The 23,747-nt window shown below is 35.6% G+C and overlaps 1 protein-coding gene across 1 annotated transcript in view; it reads right to left on the bottom strand.

The window, feature by feature from the left end:
- Positions 1–485: 485 nt before the first annotated feature.
- Positions 486–23,747, bottom strand: part of Zpr1 (zinc finger protein Zpr1) — a 39,085-nt gene continuing 15,823 nt past the window's right edge. Inside the window, exons 5-8 of the mRNA XM_081730379.1 lie at positions 19,617–19,893; positions 17,872–18,032; positions 13,740–14,003; positions 486–716 (exon numbers count right to left, since the gene is read on the bottom strand). Coding sequence (XP_081586505.1) covers positions 603–716; positions 13,740–14,003; positions 17,872–18,032; positions 19,617–19,893 — 816 coding nt within the window. The 3' untranslated portion in view covers positions 486–602. The remainder of the gene's footprint in view (positions 717–13,739; positions 14,004–17,871; positions 18,033–19,616; positions 19,894–23,747) is intronic.

The raw sequence follows: 23,747 nt of genomic DNA, 5'->3' as shown, positions 1-23,747 counted from the left end.
ATGGTCTTTGCTCAGTATCGGAGGGAAATTACGGCCCTACCTAAAAAACAATAGTTTGACTCGTCTAAAAAATTAGAAAAGATGATTACATACTGACCAGTGGCGCCCAAAGAAAATTTTCTAGGGGGGAAGGGGACATCTCCATGGTTTCTATATAACGTCTGGTTTTTGTGGTATTTAATATACGTGGTTTGCTATATTACGTACACATTTTCGTGATTCAGGGGGGCCCGGACCCCATCCTCCCCCCCTCTTCGGGCGCCCATGCTACTGACCACACATTTCCGAACTTCAAATCGTAGCAAGTTGGCTAAGATCTTAGGAACTTAGCCATGCAAATAATCTTAATTCCGAGACACATGTATATTTGTCACAGTATGCCAGTAATAATACATTGTTCGTTTCTACCATTTCTTTAACTCCATTCTAAACACATTAAAATTTTCGAAGATTGGTACAGGTTGTTGAAATAAAACACGAAGACACTGATTTTAAGAGTTCATATTGTGCCGAAAAAAAATGTACATCAATTTCTTAGTATATATACAGCGCTAAACGTGCACAAATTATTCTACATAATTATGTACATTTCATAATCTTTGTCAACTCTCCTCGTAATTCTCGGTCTTCATGTCATTTATGCCCAGTTCTTCATTTTGTTCAAAGCTTCTCTCATATTTCTTTACAGTTAAATTGGAATCCGGAGAACCTAAGCTCTGAAAAAGAAAAACATTCCTAAATACAATAATTATCCTATGAATTCTGTTAATTTCGTCAAACACAATTCTGCAACTTTGTCAAATACGCGTCCTAAACGTATTGGACACCAATATTTTGAAAGTCTAGTGGGTTGGTTTGGAGTTTAGCGTCCTTTTTTAGAACCGAAGCTAACTCAGGGTGTCTACTAAATTACCAAACTGAAATTTCGTGACTTTTTCGTGATCTTTTCTTTACCAAACCATAAAAGTCCGTAACATTCTCAAGAGCGAATTTAGGTGCAAATTAGGTCGAATAGAAGCATGCTTTGCTTGCGACTTGGTAGCGCCTAAACCCGACCATAGACATTTTTGGTGGTGAATTTGGACGTTTTATAGAACAAAATTTTCCAGTCTGTACTTATATTTGTACAAATAAAAAATCGTCACCCAAAAGCTAAATTTCTTGACTTTCATGACCCTTTTCTGATTTCGTGACTTTTTCATGAATTTCATGACCGATAGACACCCTGTAACTGAATTACGTAAGCTCCCACTGGGAGTAGCATCCGGGTCTCCCTTACAAAAAGTGTGTATAATAACCACATAGTCATGGAAGAACTCCAATCTTCCAGAAGCCTTTGGACTTCTAATGATACTATACTAAACTGTGAACAGCAATAGGATTGTATTAAACAAAGATCTTACAACTATTCTTGAGAAATATCTCGATCACCACCCTGCGAGAGTTCAGATAGGATTTTTGAAAGAAAGACGAGTGTTCAATTGTTTTTAATTAGAATTCACTTGACAGTTTAAGACGTTATCACAACTGATAGAAGTAAGCGAATCACTCTTAAAATGATTTAAAGGAAAAATTACGAGCTTATATTAAAACCAGTTTAAAAATCAGGCCTCCTCAATTTCTTTGTATTTTCTTATTTTTTTATTGTCTGACATGACTGAAACACTTAAAATTTTAATTTGTACTTGTTTCACTTGGTTATACTCAAGATTATTACGCAAGTATCTTGATTTGGTTTTCCATGTGTTCATGTTCACATTCCTTATTATTTATATACTGTATTTTATACTATCACACTGACACGGAAAACAATTCGCATATATTTTAATTGAAATAAGACGATTCTCCTACTCCCATCCATCGTTATTACCTCTTTCTATCCTAATTCAGTAATGGCTCTTAGGGAATAGTTCTATCTGGAGTGTGTAAATATTCAACACATCTGTTATTATTTTTATTATTCTTATTCTTATTCTTATTATTATTATTATTTTGTCACATTAAACTTAATTTCTATTATATTTAGTTACTAATTTTATTAGGTGATGATTTCAGATTCTATATCGAAAAATTACCGATTAAATAATGGAACAGATATTAAGCCTGTTTCTTTGCCTAGATCCGTAGTAAATGTTAGAAAATATAAGCTTGGTTCACATAATTGCTCAGCAGCACTTTTGAAGTTATGTACTACAAAATAATTGGTTCTTTCTATCAGGTCCACATGATATAGTTTTTATGTCACCTCTCCTACTCCCTTTAGTTCTGCTAGATCTTACTCTCACTGGGGGCATGAAATTGGACTTAAAGACAATTTGAACTGTCACCAATCAGCTCATGGATCCCGAAAACTATGAATTCGACACTAATATCGATCATTTCTATTTCCTCCTCCCCCTAGGTGTACTAGGCATGGAAAAGAGTATTGTCGGTGTACAATACTCCTTTCCAGACTGACGTAATATGTGTACCAAGTTTGGTTAAAATTCCTCATGGCGCTCCAGAGTTATACTGGAACAAACATACATACATTACATTCATTTATATACATCGGAAACCAGAAGAGATATTAGCAAGAGTGTGGTGGATCCAGATACTTGTGGAAGGGGGACGTCTTTTGAGGTACTACACAATGTTACAAGATCAACAGTGTTGCCAGCTCAGTACAAAGTTGTATTTTTTAAATGGAACATATGTAAGTTTATGCTATCAAGATAATTAGTACAGAATGTGAATACCAACAAGCGAAACCGCACCTGTCAGTGTTGCCAAATAAGGAAGTTATAAAGCTTCAAAGATCAAGAAATTAAAGTGTCCGTAGAGCAAAACTAGCAAAAAGGCAAGAAAAATAATACTACAGAATGAAAAGGAGTAACCGAAAGAGTAAACCAAAGAACGCATAGCATCCAGTGAGTAACAGGGTTGCCACAGCAAAGGGGGGAAAATTGAAAATTTTGCAGTTGACATAGGAGGAAAAGTGCCCATATGACATAATGCTGAAAACACCATAGAAAGTCTATGTAAGATTCAGGAATCCTAATAGCGTTTGTTCGAAAGCGATATCTCTAACCGTTCCCGAGATACACCAAAGGTGTGCGGGGTTTGCAACACTGCATAATAATTCCTCACCCTCCAAACTACAGGAACAAGTAATGAAAATGACACGCCCAACAAAATGTAAGAACTACACGGGTCTAATAGTCAAATAGAAGGCAATTATACCTTTATGTTTACAAGAACATATGATGAAGTGTGGGATTTTCCCCGTAACTCGTATGGGACACGGAGACATCATTGTCACGCAATGTCCGTGACAATATACACATTATGGTACACTAATATATACTCTCTCATTTAGATCTCCTAAAAATTAAAAATATTCACTTTTGGCAAAAATAAAAAGAATCCAACTTTAGAGTGGTTTTATAGGGAACTGAAAAATCATTCCCATGTTATTTGTATGGGGAACACCTTTTACATCCGCAAATTATTGGGCACTTCCTGTAGGGTTACAATGCTTAAATTTGACATGATTGTAGCTTTTCGGGACTAACCGACAGAAAAATTGCCAAACTGAATACTTTTAATTTTTAGGAGATCTAAAGGAGAGGTGAAGAAATTCCCCGTGTTATTTAAATGGGCCTTTTTTTGACCTATAATCTCATATTTTAGGTACTTGGAATTAAAATAAAAACTTAAAATTCGGTATGCTTATACGTTTTCGTTAGCGTTAACTAAGTAATTCGCTAAAAATAAAAATTTCCAAATGTAGAGTGGTTTTATAAGAAACTGAAAAATCTTCCCCATGTTATTTATATGGGACATTTTCTACACCCCAAAATGTTTAGAGACTTCCGGCAGGACTAGAATGATGAAATTTCGTAAGAGTGTAGCCTTCCGGGACTAACGTACAAGAAAATTGCCAAAAGTGAATATTTTTAATTTTTAAGGGGTCTAAAGGGGGGATGAAGAAATTCCCATGTTATTTAAATGGGCGTTTTCTTAGGATAAAAAATGTTATCTTTTAGATAGTTGAAATAGGAAAAAAACTTGAAATTTGGTAGAATTGTGGATTTAAGAGGTGCGAGGCCGTAGGCCGAGTAAACGTGAGGATCTAGGGGGCGAAGCCCCCCAGCTGTGCCAAATTCAGGAAATGTGATTAAAGAGCAAATGCACAAAATTCACTCCTCGTGCATACGCTGATACCTAAGAGATGGAGGCCGTAGGCCGGGCAAACGCGGGGCCTGGGGGCGTATACTAATACAAAATCATTACATAAATTTCATCTTTTGGACAAAATAGACTCTAAGTACGCTCAAAAATGGTGTTTTATAAGCGTAGTTGCAATCCTTGATGTAAAACTTATCTCTAATTTAGAAATTCCATCGTTTTCTGGTTAAAGTGCAACTCAATTTGCATTTAGAGAAAAATTATATTTCTATGGTAATGGTTTCTCAGAAAACGGCAGTTAAACGTTATACATTTATTTATAACTAGATGTCTCTACGGTGCAGATTAAGGATACGTGTACAAATACAAAATCATTACCTAGATGGATAGGACAAAACACATTCTTAGTACGTTCAAAAATGTAATTTTGTAAGGGAAGTTGCAATTCTTGGAGCAGCTTTACTTTAGGGGCTTAAATATCATGGCTAACATTCCAACGTTTTCTGGGCAAAAGTCGACTCAAACTGCATTTAGGGGTAACTAAAACTACTTTTATGGTAAAATTTTCTCAGCAAATGACAGATATATTATCAGGGTTTGCCCAAGTGGACCCAGCCCGAAAAAATCCAGCGGGTTTTTTCGGGTTGGACCCACCTGAAAAAACCCGCCTTAAAACCCACCTGGGTTTTTGAGCTTTTTGTTAGTATATTATTGTTACAACTAAGGTGATCACATTGAAAGTTATTTTTATCAGATTTTGAACTTTATTTAGGCGAATTAGATGCTTTCACTTTAAGGTAGACAACAAAATTCAACATAAGACCTTTATAAAGTTCGGAATAAACAGAATGAATGAATAAAAAACTTCCCTTAGCTTGAGATGATTATAGAACAAATTAATGTGTGGATTATGCTTATAGCCTATTTGAAGTAAAATAAGCAATTCTATATTTTAGAGAAGTACTTTCCGTGAATAGTGTGCTTGCTGACTCGACGCCGCCGAGAGACGTTACCCCTCATACGTTGACGGGTTTAAGATCATAGGTGCCGGTACTAACAGTAAATATGTAAATACATTAGTAAACCTATTAGTATTATTTCTTACCTTTGGTGGTAACAAAAGTATTCAGAAAAATTTGGTTTTCCAACAACAGTCATTTGTTGCTACCCTTCAAATAAGCATTCTGTAGAATCAACACCAGCAATAACATAAAAATTCTTGTCAAAATTAAGAAGCTTAATGCTTGGAGCTCCCAAGACTACGTAACGCTTACTATTTCAAGTGCTGAATTCAAACTTCAGTGTTAATTGAACTTTCGATGTACAGTAAAGCAAGCTGCATTTTCAGGGAAAACCTGTCGTGAAAGAAGTGTTCGGGAAATTCCCGCAATTGAATGCGCAAAGCATCGGAAGTGAATACTTCAACAATAAAAATATTTATTTTACGCTGGAAGATATTTAATTTCATTTATTACATTTTGAAACATTTAGTTTATAAAATATGAATTTATAGGCCCATCTTTGTTAATTGTTTTAAATTAATTTTCGGAAAAGAATAGGGTTGGTTTTTCACCGGCCTGGCCGGAAATATTGCTGTTATTTTGATTAAAGCCGGTGACCGGTGCAAATTTCTTACCAGCCCATTTATGACCAGTTTTTTCAAACTTATACCTAGTTCAAAGTATAGATTTAAAAAGTAACTTTCATTCTGTAAATCCAAAACTCACCTTTCACCATCTATCAACGATTAATATATTTTGTTCATCTGCTTACATAATTTTGAAGAGATGACAGGGACTGTATCACGGAAAATTTGAAATTTATTTGTAAGGAACTTTATACATTTATTGAGAGTAAAAAAAAAAAAAAGTACTTCTTAAAGCAATTTTCTGTAGTGAAGTGTAAGTTTAAAGAATAAATTTCATTTTCCAAATCCAAAATTGTCAAGTAAAGATTAATTTATTAATTTGTTTCGATAATTTTAAATAAGTGGTGATAAATACAAAAATGATCAATGCCGATTTCAGTTTCTCATTTATAGTAAGGATGGCCAATCCTGGAATTCGGAAAAATTTCTGAACTCTGAAATTTTTCGAAATCCGGAAAGTGAAATTTCCGGAATTCGGAAAATTTTGGCCATTCCTAATTTATAGCATTAAGATTATTATTGAATGCACCGAGGATATGCAGAATACAGGTGCTAATGCACTTTTGTTCACGATAGTATTTTCCTCCCCATGGGGGAGGTGGTCCAAACAGAGATACGTTACACTTACACCTATATCATAGGGAATTTTGTGTTGCGGGGGTGCGGTTTTTCTACTTTCCATAGTTAGCAAACACTAGAAAAGAACCGTCTTGCAACAAGTGCTCGGGAAATTCCTGTAATTGAACGCACAAAGCATCGAAAGTGAACTTCAACAATAAAACCATTTATTTTACGTTGACAAATATTTATTTCATATAAGACATTTTGATGAATTACGTCTTTGTTTCAAATTAATTTAACTATTTGGTATTCATATTTGCCGAACGTCACTCAGGCTCCTGGGATGATCTACATTTGTTCGTTTGTCTGCCTGTACTACACAGTGTTCAACTTTCGGTCTTTTAAATTTTCAGGATACAAACTGGAGACACACTAAATTTTCTGCATAGATTTTGGCGGCATACGAACGTAAAATTACAAAATGGCTCTTTTAAAGAAAATAGCGGATATCCACGCTACAAAGGGCAGTTTTCGGTCTTTCAAGTTAAAATTTTCAGAGTAAAAGCACGAGAGACTAAATTAGCTGTATATATTTTGACGGCATAAAATTTCAAAATGGCGGCCATTATTCAAAATAGCGTGTATCCATGCTACAGGGTACAATTTTCGGACTTTTTAAGTTCAAATTTTGAGGGTAGAAGCACGAGACATTCTAAATTTGCTGTATAGATTTTTTCGGCTATTCAATAAAAAAAATTCAATATGGCGGCCATTTTTTCAAAACAGCAGAGAATAGAAAAATGTTGCAAGTTGTGATAATGACAATCTTGAAATGTAAATCATTTTTTAAAATTTTAACCCAAAGACATTGAAATATTTCGAAAAAACCCAATTAAACCCGAAAATACCCGAAAAACCCACATGGTCCCAGGTGGGTTGGTTTTTTTCAAAAATACCCGGGTTTTTTCAAACCCTGTATATTATACATTTATCTATAACTAGATGTCTGAAAGGTGCAAATTAAGAATAAGAATACAAATACAAAACCATTACACAAATCCGATCTTTTCAACCAAACGGACTTAGTTCCTTCAAGCGTGGTATTTTGTCAAGTTGTATTATCGTGCAGGTATTTTGTAAGTTGTGTTCCCCAGTGCATGTATTTTGTAAGTTGAATGTCTTAGTGCAACTTTACTTTAGATGGCATAATCATTATGACTAAAATTGTGAACCAAACACGGCTACGTTAAATGAAAACTATTAACTTTACTAGGTTGCTTACTTACACAGACAGATTTGTTCCACAATCCAGGTGGAATGAGGAATCTGAGATAGGGCTTTATACAGGGTCGTTTTGACGCATGATTAGCGTCACATAAAAGGCCTGACTACTGCAGGGAACATGTTAGTCGAACTCTTTAGTAATCACGCATCAGAATGATTCTGCATAAGTTTCCGCAGCGAGTAAAGCTACACGATTAGCATGGATGTTAGGGTGCCGAAGGCGCTATTTGAATTTTTCTGGTTTAATATTCCACGGTTATAGTCCGAATCTAAAAGGAGCAGTGATGATGATTATCAAAATGGTGGACTGAAGGAAGTGGGAAAACACCGAGAAAATCCAAGCACACTAGGGGTCCTACATAAAGTCTTCCTGGCGAAAATTGAGATCGAAACAGCGATCTCGTGTGCCAGAAGTGATCTATCTACCGAACTATTTACAGCTAATTTTATTAAAATCTGCTAGTATATTTAACCTACTTCAATTCTCCAAGTGTTTTGCAAGTACTTGCTTTTCCACCATGATTGCTGTACTTCATATATCACATGATCTTCAACAATAACAAGCTCAAGTATGAATTCTCTAATTCTTGTTTATAGTGGCATATATTCAAAACAGTTTCACGGTATCTTTCAGTACTGGTTCATACTTGATACTATGCACACCTGAACATAATAACAGTTCCGAATAAGAACACTTTTATCCAGAAACAATCGCAGGTTTTTTCCAAAGGCGGGGAAGGGGCAAAAGACCGACATACATTGATGCACATAACGCATAATGCAAAACAATTATTATTGAGGACTACATTAAATAGCTCTATATTAAATATTCTAGTAGGTGTAGCCAAATATAATGTGCCTTCACGTGTGTTTCCGGATGAAAGCGTTTTGAAACAACCAAACACCTTTCGAAAATGCAAGGTAAAGCGATTGTCCCCTTACCTCAGCTGCGGACGCTCATGGCCTTAACGTTGACAGAGCATATTGCTTTGTTTAATGGTGTCATGCACCTAGTTCGCCCGGACCGGTTATTAAAATTTCTCAGGTTCTTGGAACCAGTTGTTAAAATTATATCTCCACTTCCATATCCGGTAGTTACGGAAACAACAATTTTCTAATGTTACGAGGTGTCAAAAAACCTTTAAAACTTTAAAAAAAAAATTAAAAAATGAGTGAGTATGGAACTAGGCCGGTAGCCAGCCCAAAAACACCGTCTTCCACAATGAATACCATCATGTCCATGGGTTTTCTCGAGGTAGTCCTGTTTCCTCCCTCCTTCTCATTCCATCAATTCTTCCATCACCATTCACTTGCCTTAATCATCGTCTTCTTTAGCCTAAAGGGTATAATCATTGGATGTTAAATTGAAATATTTAATTTTTTCTACAATGCACAGAGTCCTGTTGGGTTGGGAGTCCCGTTGAAGTTAGTTCCGCAGCTAAGCATTTCGGAGACAAATGCATTGTTTAATGTTTAGGTGGCCACACGGGAAAGTGACACTTGAATGGCAATACAGTTGCTTTCAAATAAATTTTATTAGCCTATTTACCCGGTGTGCCAAATAGGATGCAATTTGCAAGTTGAAAGACGCCATTACTCTTCAACCCTTTCCCAATAAGTTTCCGTATCTTGCAAAATGCGTATGTTTTGACCTTACCATTCTGTCGAGCACCAAAGAAAACACCCCAGTACTAAAAATGAAGCGTGTATCTCAAAAAATGGTTTCTTCAAACTTTTTCAAAATCTGTTCAATTTTGAAATTTTAACGCTCATAATTCGCACAAGCTTGCGATCGAGGATTTCTCCGGTTACCCAACTGTTTCATATGTAAAAAGAAGTCGACTGAGCATAGTATCAATATGAAGTCAGAGTAACACCCCACAACCTTCCCTAATAAGTGAAATTAATTAGTATTTTCCACTAACTTATTCAGGGAACTATTCGTGATTATATGAAAGCTCAAAAACATAAATAGATTATTTTCAAGAAGATATAATATTTTACCTAAGCAAATTAAGTTTCAGCAAAAATAAAGAAAGAAAGGAACGAAAAGAAGAAAAAAGAAATAACACATATTAGGCTACATATTTAACGTTTAAAATGATCTTCAAAATAAACTATCTTTGTCTTTCACGTGCGTATAATATTTACGTGGAAAAAATGTAAAACATAACACAAAAACGATAATATAATATTCATATTCCGTAATGAGACAACTACGTGTAAAATAATTTATGCTTGTAAGTAAAAATTTCATAAAATTGAGCACAGGAGTAGCAAAATCTAACAGTAAGCGCCATCTTGCGTACTCATCTTGAAACTGATTAAGTTTTCCTCTTATATGTTACAAGGTAGGTTTTACGTCATTTCTCTTGCCTTTATCTAACACTGATCCACGCATTTATTGTTACTATTAGTATGGTCAATACACTGTATTCATACAGTATGATAGCTTGGTACGGTTGGCAGTCACTTGCTTTCAGCTTGACAGACTTCATGTTGTGAGAACCATCAACAAGCATGATACGAGCTTGTTGAAACATTATTGATGATTGTTATAACTGGCCTATTCCAGCGTTCAGTAAAACGTATTATTATTATTATTATTATTATTATTATTATTATTATTATTATTATTATTATTATTATTAAAAACAATGGTTCACTGCTACAACCATGTAATTATTATTCTTTCTAGATTTGGAATTCTTATGTGTGTAACCGACTACATCCTAACGCGAAGCCAAGGAACGTTAGTAAAACGTTTCATAGTAAATCGCCTCTATCTAACGTAATTATATTGCTTGTTGAAAGAACAGCAGTAGCCCTGAATGGGATCGAACCAACGACCTACGTCGTAGCCCGAATTGTTAACCACTACATCACAAGAACACCTGATCTGGTTTGTGTACCATAATGTGTATATTGTCACGGACGTTGCGTAACAATGATGTCTCCGTGTCCCATACGAGTTACGGGGAAAATCCCACACTTCATCATATGTTCTTGTAAACATAAAGGTATAATTGCCTTCTATTTGACGATTAGACCCGTGTAGTTCTTACATTTTTTTGGACGTGTCATTTTCATTACTTGTTCCTGTAGTTTAGAGGGCGACGGAATTATTACGCAGTGTTGCAAACCCCGCACACCTTTGGTGTATCTCAGGAACGGTTAGAGATATCGCTTTCGAACAAACGCTATTAGGATTCCTGAATCTTACATAGACTTTCTATGGTGTTTTCAGCATTATGTCATATGGGCACTTTTCCTCCTATGGTAACTGCAAAATTTTCAATTTTCCCCCCTTTGCTGTGGCAACCCTGTTACTCACTGGATGCTATGCGTTCTTTGGTTTACTCTTTCGGTTACTCCTTTTCATTCTGTAGTATTATTTTTCTTGCCTTTTTGCTAGTTTTGCTCTACGGACACTTTAATTTCTTGATCTTTGAAGCTTTATAACTTCCTTATTTGGCAACACTGACAGGTGCGGTTTCGCTTGTTGGTATTCACATTCTGTACTAATTATCTTGATAGCATAAACTTACATATGTTCCATTTAAAAAAATACAACTTTGTACTGAGCTGGCAACACTGTTGACCTTGTAACATTGTGTGGTACATCAAAAGACGTCCCCCTTCCACAAGTATCTGGATCCACCACACTCTTGCTAATATCTCTTCTGGTTTCCGATTTATTTAGGGCTGTCCAACATTACTGAACCACCCTGTATATATATATATATATATATATATATATATATATATATATATATATAAAGATTATGTGTTGCTACCCTTCGAAGACTAAATATTAAGAGCCGTCACTGCCCACATTTGATATATAGTATTTTTTTCTTCGTCTTGATAATGTCATTCGCTATATGGCAAGAATTGGATGTCCGTATATATGAATGTTCATGCAATGTAACTCATAAGCTAAATTATACGATAGTGTATCATTTGTGACACTTTTACACATTTGCTCAGAAAATGTAGAATTTCAGTATATCCTTATTTCATCTTCTGTTGCTCATGTATCACCAACAGCTTTGTATAATACTGCATGTTTTGCAGTCGAAAATTTTTCAAAATATGGCCTTGTATTTTAGTATGACTGATCAAAAGTACTACGAGCTTATATCTAATGCTTATCATACACAGAAGAGAAAACTATTATTATTTCTGAAGGTAATAATGCAATTTCTCACTCTAGTCTAATGCAATCACCGATTACGCTAGCACACACGAATCAGCTATCCAAGAAAGTAGTGCGCATTTGGAAGGTAGAAATGAAAGACGCTTACCTCCATGATGACGTAGATTTAATCACTGGAAGTTGTTTCCCACAAAATCTACAGGATACTGTCAATGAGACATAACACTCCAAGACTCTTCCACTAGTGAAACGTCTTTGGAGGCGAAGAATACAGACATCTCATTCTCCACTTCATTTCTATTTTTGAACCGTTTGTTTTTCATGTGGTTATCCAGTGACAGGTGATACGTCAGTTGGAGAGATATACGAATGACGGGGTAACAAGCTTTCATTTACGATTTTTAATCCCTCAGGGTAAATATAAGAATTGTCCTGAACATAGAAAGAAATGAAATGAAATCTGAGTTTTACGTCCCAAGATTATGCCGGCTAGGCTAGAGGAGAGGTGATGATGAAAAATGAATGAAATGGTGGAATGAAGAAAGTGGGAGGAAACGAGAACCCCGAAAAAACCCACGCACACGATGTTTGTCCACCACAAAGCTCACTTGGCGCGAGCTGGGTTCAAACCAAGTTAAACGCTCTACCACTGAGCCACCGCGGCCCCGCCTGAACATAGAGGACACCTCTTCTGTTGACTAGTGTAGACTGCCTTTGTCGTATCATATATTCAACACGCTGTAGTTCCATTCTAGTTGATCGTTTGACAATCAGGTAATAGCTTATACCGTACTAGAAAATTGCGGCGCCTGTCTGCCAAGTACATTCCAATAACTTCTTTGGGTGCAACGGGGGGCTTCGATCTATGTAGTTTTGATTCCTCCGGTGTTAAACACTGGTATCACAGTTTTGAATCTGTGTACAACACCCATCTTTAATCTTATTACGTTAAAGCTCTAAGAAGAGAGTCTATGTTGTGACAGAACAGTAGCGAGGAATTTGTTATAGCTCCCACAATTTATCAATTCCGTGTAAATGAACATTTACAAGAAATCTTCTTGCAAGAGTCTGGCTTGGATACATTTCAATCACTGTCCTCAATGCATCCTCACCGTTAGTGGTCCTAAATGAGACTCACTCTTTCAGGTACTTCTCTTTGAACAAGTTCTATGCCGTAAATATATTTATTTCATTATCCGTAAACCCCCCTACATTTTACGGGCTGCTAATAGCCAGTTTTGTACCCAACTTGTATTCATAAGGCAGGCATTTGCAAATAACAGAGTTCTCCACATTCATAATATGGGATTATTTGAGTACTACATCCACACTATTGATGTCGCTAGGACAGTCCACAGACTCATTACGATGTGCCTTTTACACTTCACGTGCCCATACGCCCTATACTACTACTACTTCCTGCGCGAAGTCATTGGAAGAGCAATTTGAAAGATTGACGAATATTTTTGGTTAGCTGATAATACATCAGGACATTCATTATTACTTATACAATAAACCCTCGAATCAACTGATAGAATTTGACTAATGTAGCGCAGTTGGGAGAAAGAAATTATTGTGACAAAAACTTTGATCATTTTTTTTTTAAAGATGCGATTATAATACGACAGCGGTTTGCACACACAGTTCTTTTCTTCACCTTTCTAAAACACACTTGTAAAGTTCTTTTTTCTTACTAGTAGGTACATTAAATACCTTACAATTACATTATATTGCACAATTTCAAATGTAATATCCTATTTTAAATGTTCTTCATAATTCGCGATTTAACGGACTTTCTTTATTACGGACACCCTTTTGCCTCTATTATTCCGTTAAATGGAAGGCTTCCTATACGTGTTTACCAAACAGCTTAAAATCGAAACAAAAAGAAGGAAAATTTTCAACATATGTTATTACCTCAACATAACTACTTCCTGCAGGATCGTCTAAAATTATAGTTATCTCTCTCTTGCCTTGTAACACCTCGTCCATTTTTGCTAGAAACTGTTGAAATCGTTGTTTAGTATCCACTTGTGCACTATCACCAAACACCACATCATTCTCTGCCAGCTGGTCTCTCATGGCTTTCAAGAGACCCTCTACAGTTGTATATCGACCTCCCAATACAGTAGGACCAGCCTCGAGGTCTAAATCAGGAATAATCACTGAGCACGTATCAGACTGAAAAAAAAAAATTACAAGTAATATCATTGCTTGTACTATAAAAAAAAATCAAATTTAAAATATAAATTCGCAGACTATGTAAGTATGTATTTATTACCTGTCATCTCTGTAACGGAGCTTTTGGAATTAACAATTTGAATTAAGAATCGTTGGTTCAGGCTAGGCTAGTGGTAGGATTTGCTGAATTTTGAGCCTTATTAAATATAATATTGTAAGTACTCAAACCTATGTAAGGAATAACATCATTATTCCCGTAGCTTGAAATAATCAGTTCTAAATGTATGCTTTATGATTAATTTTAATATATGAGAATTACTTGAGTTGAAGAGGGAGGTAATCGTAAATTCCTAGAAAATACTTATTTGTGAATACGTCTTACTTGGTAATCATCACACAGTTTCAACCACTTCTTTTGTCTTCTTTGACGTGTTTGGAGATTCCTAAGTACTCAGAAGTAAGTTTAATTTCCTTCATTGAGTAATTTATTTGGCATGTTTCAGCTCTTCTCCCCTTTGTTTTCTCTGTTTTCATTTTGATTCTAAGTCCTTTGACAAATCCCAGTATCGAGAGAGGTGAGTCGAGGATTGATCTAATTTAAGTTCCTGGCAATAAGTTTCTTTTCGGACAGTTACTTAATGAAATAAATTGACGAATACAAATATTTAATTATTTAGATAGAAACAATGCTGGAATGTAACGTCTCCTATTTTTATTCTTGAATGTAAACAAATATTCGATTGTGAGTACCATTACAATGTATTAATGACACTTTTCTCTTGAAGTTTCAAACTCATCAGCACTAGAGTCAGAGCTATAGCAAGAAACATGGTGGCATGTAACAATACTATGTCGGTGTGGCTGAAGGTGCATGTGATGATCGAATTTCTCACAGCAGAAGGTGCCCTAATTAACACGCATCGGGAAATGACGGCTGTATACAGGAAGGACTGTGTAGACATCAGTACGGGAAGATTTAGGCTGTTCACGCTCGTACAGAAAACCAATTAGAACAAAGCTTGCCTTAGTTGACAAGAGAACAAAGTAGAAGGCCATCCACTGCAACGGATGAACCACATTGCAATCGTGTTGACGGACTGATTCGAGGGAACCAGTGCATCACACAGGTACAGTAGAACTTATTATGAAGGGGCCGGCCACACACTGCAACAGATGAACCACTTCGCAATCTTGTTGGTGAACTGTTTCGAAAGAACCGACGCATCACATAGGCAGAACTTGTTATGAAGCGTGGCATATCACGGGAGTGAGTGGAGGAGATAATTATAGATCTGGAACACCAGAAAGTTTGCACATGGTGAAGATGACGCCCAACACAAAACCGAACAAAAATGGATATTTGCAAATAGGTGTTTCAGCACCATGAACACGAAGGTAATGAGTTCTTGAACAACATCGTTATAGATGATAAAACTTGGGTACACCATTTCGATTCTGAAAACAAGAGCACCTGCCTGCATCGCCTATATTTAACCCTATATTTAATGGAGTATCGCCTGCATTAAAAAAACTTTAAGCTTGTGTTATCGGCAGGCAAAGCCATGCTGATGATATTCTGGGGTGTTCATGATATAGTGTACCTGGAATTCTCCCTTAAGGTAACTACAATCAATTCTGAAGTAGTAATCTCACAAAACTGAAACCTCGCATTGCACGAGTTCGTCCACAAATGTTCGCCTTTACACCGTGCAATGACAACTAAGAAGATTCAACTTAGTCTCATTGTTATCTCATCCTGTACACAATCCAGATCTAACTACACCAGGTTTTCAGCCTTTTCCGAAATATCTGAGAGAACTTAATTCTGATTGTGACAGTGGAGTGAAGTGGGAAGTTAGAATGTGGTTCCGTCATCTAGATGAACATTTTTTCATGTGAGTTTATTGATAAGATTGCTCTTAAAGGGACTTACATTATAATAATTATACAGTTTAGGATTAGAAAATTTGGAAAGTTACATTCTGAGTGACAAATAGAAGCTACGAAGAAACAAAGAAAGAAAAAAAAAAGACAGAATGAATAAAAGTACAATCTACAATTGATGGATGCTATTAGAACAGAGCAGACAAATTCTTGACGTCACGACGAAGAGATTACTGTAACACAGTAGTAAATGGAGGTTTCTCAATTTGCAACAGGTACCTGACAGCGACACTACAAAAGTTATGATAATGATGATATACGTTATACCCTCGAGGGTAATGGAATAAAAAGAAAGGCTGATGATCATAATCAAGCTGACTTAAATTCTACGAGGCCGCGATGGCTCACTGGTACAGCGTTCACATCTGGCACATAGGGTTCCTTGTTCGATCCCGGCTCCCGCCAAGTGAGTATTGTTGTGAACAAACACCGTGTGTGTGGATATTCTTGGAGTTTCCCGTTTCCTCCACTTTCGTCATTCTACCATTATCATTACTGTCTCCTTTAGCCTCGGTGCATAAACGAGGAGGTTCAAATAATAATAATAAAAAAAACCTACAATATTATCAGTTTAACAAAAAAAAAAAAAAAAAAAAAAATTCTCAAGATGAGGCATCTATGAATCGACATATCTTACTGAGCTAAACAAAATGATATGGCTGAGTATAAATATTCCTGCATAATTTTCGAGAAAATAGACAGAAACGAATTTTCTGAACCGAGAAACTAATCCTGCCCAATAACACGCCATCTACTAAGATTGAAACATACTGAAGTATACACTAATCAAGCTTTTCATTATAGCACTAGAAGTACACTATGATTGAGACATAGTCCAGAATTATGATTAACTCTTAATGTTCAAAGATAAGATATAAGATATATATATATATATATGGAACATTCCATTTAAAATCAACAAATTTCTTCATCAGTGGGGTTATGACAAAGAGGATTCAGATTATTAAGTGTGAAGAACCGTTGATTTAAGCAATTTTGAAACATCAGTGTTCCAGGTCTTATTCCGAGAAGGTCGCTAAATTTAGTAAGTTTGTGCTGTACACATTTCGACATAAGATCTTTCTTTATGATCCCATTGAATGCTATCTTGCGACTTAGTGGTAATTGGGTATAGGTACTACACTATGTCTATACCAATTTCCTGCAGAATTTTTTCTATATATAAAATTATAAAATATATATATAAAATTCAAAATGAAAATTTCAAAACATTTTTACTATTTATTTCTCATGTGACATATTTTCTTGACTTAGGCAATCATGTGCAAATGTTGTTCCTCTTTCCAATGGTCCTCCTTTCAAATCGATAGCTAAAAAAGGTCTGAAAGTTCTTTGTCGCAAACCACAATTTTTGGAACACGTTGTATATTTTCTGTGTGATGTGTTCCGGACATTTTCTTTGCCGTTTTCGTAACTCTTACCCCAAACCATTACTGCATGCAGAATTTTAGAAAAATCGGTAATGGGTCAGTTGAGTTGAGTTGATTTTGAGTTTAACGTCTCTTTCAGCAGCGAGGCTATATGAGAGGGGACCTACTGATTAACGTGGAATCCGAACCATATCAGCTCCCACCGGGAATCGAAGTCGGGTCTCCCACACAAAAGACGTGTACGCTAACCGCTCAGCCACAAAGGAGCTCGGTGATGAGTCAGAGATTGTTACCAGAAGGGAATCTTCAAACTCATCCCACGATGTGATAAGTGCCCCAGCCGATATGGAGAGTATGTCAAAAGTAACGTATGATTGTATCGATTGTATGTTAATATATACACGTTTCACTGCAGGCTTTGTAACTTTATTTTCTGCTTCTACTCGTAAACAAACAGCAGAAGAGTGAATTTAATCTGTATCCCACAATTATTAATAAATGTAATTAAATATGTAGTTAAAGTCAAGAATTACCTTCAATACGTCTCGATTAAAATCATCTTCTCCATACACATTGATTTCAATCCTTATTCCGGTCGGCTCTATTCCTCCTCCAGATTTCACTTCGTTTGTTCGCATACCACAAACTTCACAATTGGTTGCCATGATCACAACTTCTTTAAAACATGGTATCTCTGGTTACGTTTAAGGAAACAACAGTAAGAAAAAGTTTCAATATGTATATAGGCAAACATCACTTCCTATGAAAATTATGCAAATGTAACAGAAAGATTACATTTAGAGAAAAATAATGCATTGAATTAATAGTTAAACCAATATTTGTTAAATTAATAAAATTAATTAAACATTTGTGTCTATTTGTTTTGAAATAATTTTATACATCGAATTATGACTAGTATGAAAAAAAGCACAAAGTTCGTGTTATATTATCGCCGTATTCTAATTATTGTACTGGCATACTTTTACAGCAAATCAATATTACTAAAAATAAAAACATCTGCCACTGCAGCTCATTACACGCTACGGTAAGTCAGTTACAACGTATTCAACTGATGATGTGTGGTCAACACATACGAGGGAAGTCTGAAAATAATTCCTTCCTTTTTTTCTCCATCACAATGAGAAATAGTAAAACAATAGGGCAAACAAAACATTGGTTTAATACGAGACTAATACGTGCTTTGGTGACATACGAGCAAGATCCTGCAGATGGTGTTATCACAGTGCTAGCAGAAGGTTTGAACGAGCGGCCCATTCTATATCCAGCAAATATGAAGGCTGGAGCAATCAATGTTCAGTGGTATTGTCAGACAGTGACAAGACTGAAGTGTGCTATTTGCAGGAAGCGACCTGACCTTCTTTTCATGGATGACTATAGGCGGCAGCAATATGAAACCATAAAACTTTCGGCTGAAAGAACCTTGCTCATTCGCCGTAGTCCCGACCTCGCCTCCAGCGACTTCCATTGTTTCCGGCATTAAAGAAAACTTCCAGCGGATGGAACTTTGGAACCAATGACGAAGTGAAGAGAACCATGAAGGAGTTTTTTGGTATGCAGGACACGCATTTTCTTCAAGTGGATGTTTTCAAACCTTGTAAAACAGTATGACAAATGCATCAACGTCCTTGATTCTTGCGTGGACAAATAAAGTAAACCTTGTTCTTTATTTTGGCAGTATACTTTATGACTTGCATAAATATTTCTTCCCATAACCGCCAGGGGAAACTTATTTTCCGACTTATCGTCGTATGTTCTGAGCGCCATTACTTCTAGCTTTGTAGACTGGAGTTCAATACCCTTTAAAACATCTATCTTCTTCAACTGTCTCGTGATCCTGTTACAACATCGAAAATCTGGACCTCCACTGACATTATGCTTACAAACATAAGCATCACGGTATTGGCATAATAACTACACAGAAATACTCTCCTCAGATATACAGGAACTCGTCAATATACAACATTTGAATGGCATAAAGATTCTTTCCCGGGGAATAAGAATTTAAATTTTACACAGGTACAAAATAAGGCAAAAGCAATACTGACACACTAACAAAATTATCAGATTGATGTCTTCGTCAGAAACCCTGATCGTTCCTTTCTTCTGTCCTTCCCTTTGTAATGTATTTTTACCGAATGATATCAGTCATCAGTTAAACAATTTATCATTCTGCTTTACTACAACTCTCAACAACTTATACAAAATTAAAAAAAAAAAAATATTCATAAGAAAGTTAACATTTCATGTAAAAGGATACTTGTCACCTTCATGTTCGTTTCACATGGTGCATTGCATTTAGGGTTTGGACAGTTCGTAGGAAACTGAAGAACTTCACTTTGTAAGTCTTCATACGTTACTTCACCTGAAGGTTTCTTTAATTCCTGATTTTCATCACCAATTTCTTCTTGGTCATATAATCCTAGTAGATGGTTCTGCTCTTTATTTCTCACAAAATGAAGAGTTTCTGCATTAGGATCTTTCTGTGGTGCAGACGGGTTCTCAATAAAGCTATTACCGCTTACATCTTCCAGTATCTAGGTAATTTTAAAATAATCAGGAAAAAGAAGGGAGAAAAAAATAAATTTGTTTCACATTTTATTTTTACAAATTTACATGTCATATAGAATCAAAATGGTTTTAATCAAACTGCAATCAAAAGACAACTTACCATAATGTTTCTAAAATCATTAGAATATGTAATTTTCCTATGAGCATAACAATATTTACAATGTACAAACGAAATATTATCGCTATATATGCTAAGTACTTAGTTTACAGTATTTCTAAACAATCAAAAATATATTTCTTCACTCCGTATATTTCAAAATCTTACGGATTCTATCCTCTGACCTACTGAAGATGGGAGGCTACCAGTTGCATTCTTCTTTACATTGTTATATCTCGTATCATCAGTGTCCCAGACGATGGAATCCGTAAGATTTTGAAATATAGGGAGCGAAGAAATTTAATTTTTGCTACTTACAAACATATCAAGTAAGTACTTGACATTTTAAAAATATGTTCCATTGTTCTATCTATAATTATTTTTAAATGCATTTTAATTCTTTTCAGCCCAGCTTATTTAACTTTTTCTTGGTCCCTTTAGCTTCTCACGTGCTAACAGTTTAACTTAGCGAAAATTAGTGTGAAAATGGTGATGTGCATATGGCAGTTTAAAATAATAATAATAATAATAATAATAATCCAGGCACAGTGTCTTGCAGTCAATAAATCCGAATTGAACTTACTTGTTCAAAGGATACATTTAGATTTTCTTCTTTTTAAGGGTTGAATAGACTTCCAGCTAACGTGGACCATTTTCAGTTCACAAAAGATAATCTTTTATAGATTAGACTAGGAACAAGTAACTAAGGATTACCCTCAAACAACCTGCAGTGCTTTGTACTAATAATGGCACATACATTGACCCAAATTTAAAACTTATTGTACCGAAAACTTCATTAAATGATGCCCATATTTCCACCCTAGTCTTCTGTTCTGTAGAGCCTAATGATGGTGATGATGGTATAACTAATAAAATAGTAAAGTGGAGAGAAAAAGGAAACTCACGGAAAAGTACCAATCCAACAACAAATCTACATGGCGTGGACTTCCACAGTATTTAATTTATTTATTTACTTTATTCGGTGACAGATGATAAAACTAGCAAAGAAACTAAAGAATTTATATAAACTTCCATTTCTTTATCCTATAAATAGTTCCCGTGCATCCGAATGGTTAGCACACACGATTCTGAATTCATTTCTCGATTAAGGCACTGAATATCTGATGTTCACCAAATATCGTGCATCGGAAGGAAGCTAACTTCCGTGTAGAAACTCTGAAATAACAGCTTGTGGGAGTAAATGCTACCAGGCATTATCGAATTGAACGTGCGCCACCTGGCCGGCCAGTATTTCATGAGTCAGTTTATTCAAATGCACAGATAGATTAAAAGAATTTGCTTGTAAATCACAATAATGTAATTCGCAACATACATGTATTATTAGGGGCTGTGGTGGTTCAGTAGTACAGCGCTCATCTCTGATGCGTGGGGTACCCGGGTCGATCACGGCTCTCGTCAAGCGGGCTTTGTGGTGGACAAACTTGGAACTCACCAGTTTTCAGGTTTCTCCGTTTCTTCCCGCTTTTTTATTCCATAATTTCATTTGTTATCATAACGATCACTAGGGCCCGGAAGTTGAGGATAAATAATCTTTTTTACGAGTGCCCGAAGACGAGGCTAAACATAACATCATTTTGGGTCATTGTAGGCCAGAAAATGGTGGATTTTACTTGTCCTTTTTTGCTTTTTTCGGCTTCTTTTTTTTTTTTTTTTTTTTTTTTTTTTTCATTTCATCTTTCGACAATAAATTTATTGGTCATTAACTCGAATCACCACCACCTATTAAACATCTTTTCTTTAGTAAAGAAAGTTCAAAAGATAAGACATCCTTCAACGACTGGACTCATAAGATCAGATCTGCAACAATCACAAGTCAGATAAGGAGGTGTAATGTCCTCCAGCAAGGGTGAGTGAGGGTGGAGAAGTTTTGTTATATTAGTTTGTTCTTCAGCATTATATTTATTAAATATGTAATTCTAATTAAATTGGGTCTTATTTTTACGTCCTTTTTTCCAGTTTTTAGGTTTTTTTAAGGTCTTTTTATAGATCCTTTTTACGCAATTTTTAGGTCTTCAACCTCCGAGCCCTAATGATCACAGTCTCCGTTACTCTCGGAGTATAATCGTAGGAGTTAAACTAATATATGTTATTCAATTTAATAATTCAGCTTAGAGCATTATTAATTGACTTGTTAAACTCGACTTAACTACATAACTTTCACAAATCCTGAAACTGTGATTCACTTTACTGTCCCCATGGAATTTGACAGCATTTTCAGAACGTGAAATAGTCTTAAACGCATTAAACATATGTATTTTTACATACGGGCACCAAGATGGGTTCTGAAGTGTACCGAATGGTAGATTTTATTTTTCTTTTTTAAATAAAGCCTACCACTCTCCTATCCAACTCCGACCTCGCCTTCTTGTGGTGGTATTGTTAACCCTTGCTGGAGACAGGTATGAAATCCCTATGGAAGGTAAGGGGACAAAATAAACTGGGCCTGGTTCTCCAGGTTGGGAGTTGGTCGTTAGGATGACAACCTGACACTGGAGAAAATGTCATTGTTAGAAGACCGGAAGAATTAACTCGGAATGGACGGGTCAAGAAAAAACGGAAACAGAAAAGGGACAAAGAAATGGTAATAGGAACACAGAATGTCAGAACTATACATAAATCAGAAGCACTTGAAGAACTAATAAATGAAATCCAGAAGTATAATATAGATTCCATTTATTTCGACTTTGGAACTACTAGATAAATAATTAATATTTTTCTCACTAGAGTATGTACTTTTTTATTAAAATTAAAATAAGGCGTTACGGTTTCAATAACTTAACGTTATCTTCAGACATTATTTGGAAGAGATCTGACAACCATGATACACAATAGAATGGAATCATATTACATAATAGAATGGGTGCGAATTAGACCCAATTTTAATGCATGCGATAGAAGCGTGCTTTGCTTGCAATTTGGTAGCATCTAAGGTGACTATAGACATTTTTGGCGGTGAATTTTGACGTTTTATAGAACAAAATCCTCCAGTCTGTACTTATATTTGTGCAATTTTAAAAAATCGTGACCCAAAAGCTAAATTTCTTGACTTTCATGACCGATAGACACCCTGATTATAACTGCAAACAGAGCCTACTTTACACTATTTCCCTTATTAAGATCTAACTTTATCTCCAGAAACACGAAAACGAAAATTACAAAACCTTAACTAGGCCAATAGTCACATATGGATCTGAATCCTAGAAGTGCGTAAAGAAAAAATACATCTATTGGGAAGCTTTAAAAAGAAAATATATGGAGCAGTAAAAATAGATGAAAATCATATCGAATCAGATACAACAACAAACTATACAACAGCTACAAAGATGAAGACAAAGTAACATACATAAAACTTAGCCGTTTATAATGAATATGATATTTTACCAGAATGAGAGAAGAAATAGTAGTAGTAAAGATTTTTTTAGCTGACATAGAAGGCACACAGAGAAGGAAGGATCGAAAGAAAGGTGGTGGGACATGGTATTAGGGAATATGAATGAAGCTGAATACAGAACTGGAAAGCAGATGCAGCAGACAAAAAAAGGGCAGATTCTGACAGAGGCCAAGGTTCGACTACGAGCTGTGATGCCATAGAAGAATATGCATGGGAGGTACGATAAAAGTTATATTTTCTGAAAACACAACGCACTAGTACACTATATGTAGTCTCATCGAAAAGATCACACGTCTTTACAAGCTACATAA

The sequence above is a fragment of the Thermobia domestica genome, chromosome 11, assembly GCF_964235325.1.
Source record: "Thermobia domestica chromosome 11, izTheDome1.hap1.1, whole genome shotgun sequence".
Lineage (NCBI taxonomy): Eukaryota > Metazoa > Arthropoda > Insecta > Zygentoma > Lepismatidae > Thermobia > Thermobia domestica.
The sequence above is the reverse complement of the archived record's forward strand: the minus strand, read 5'-3'. Positions and strand labels throughout refer to the sequence as shown.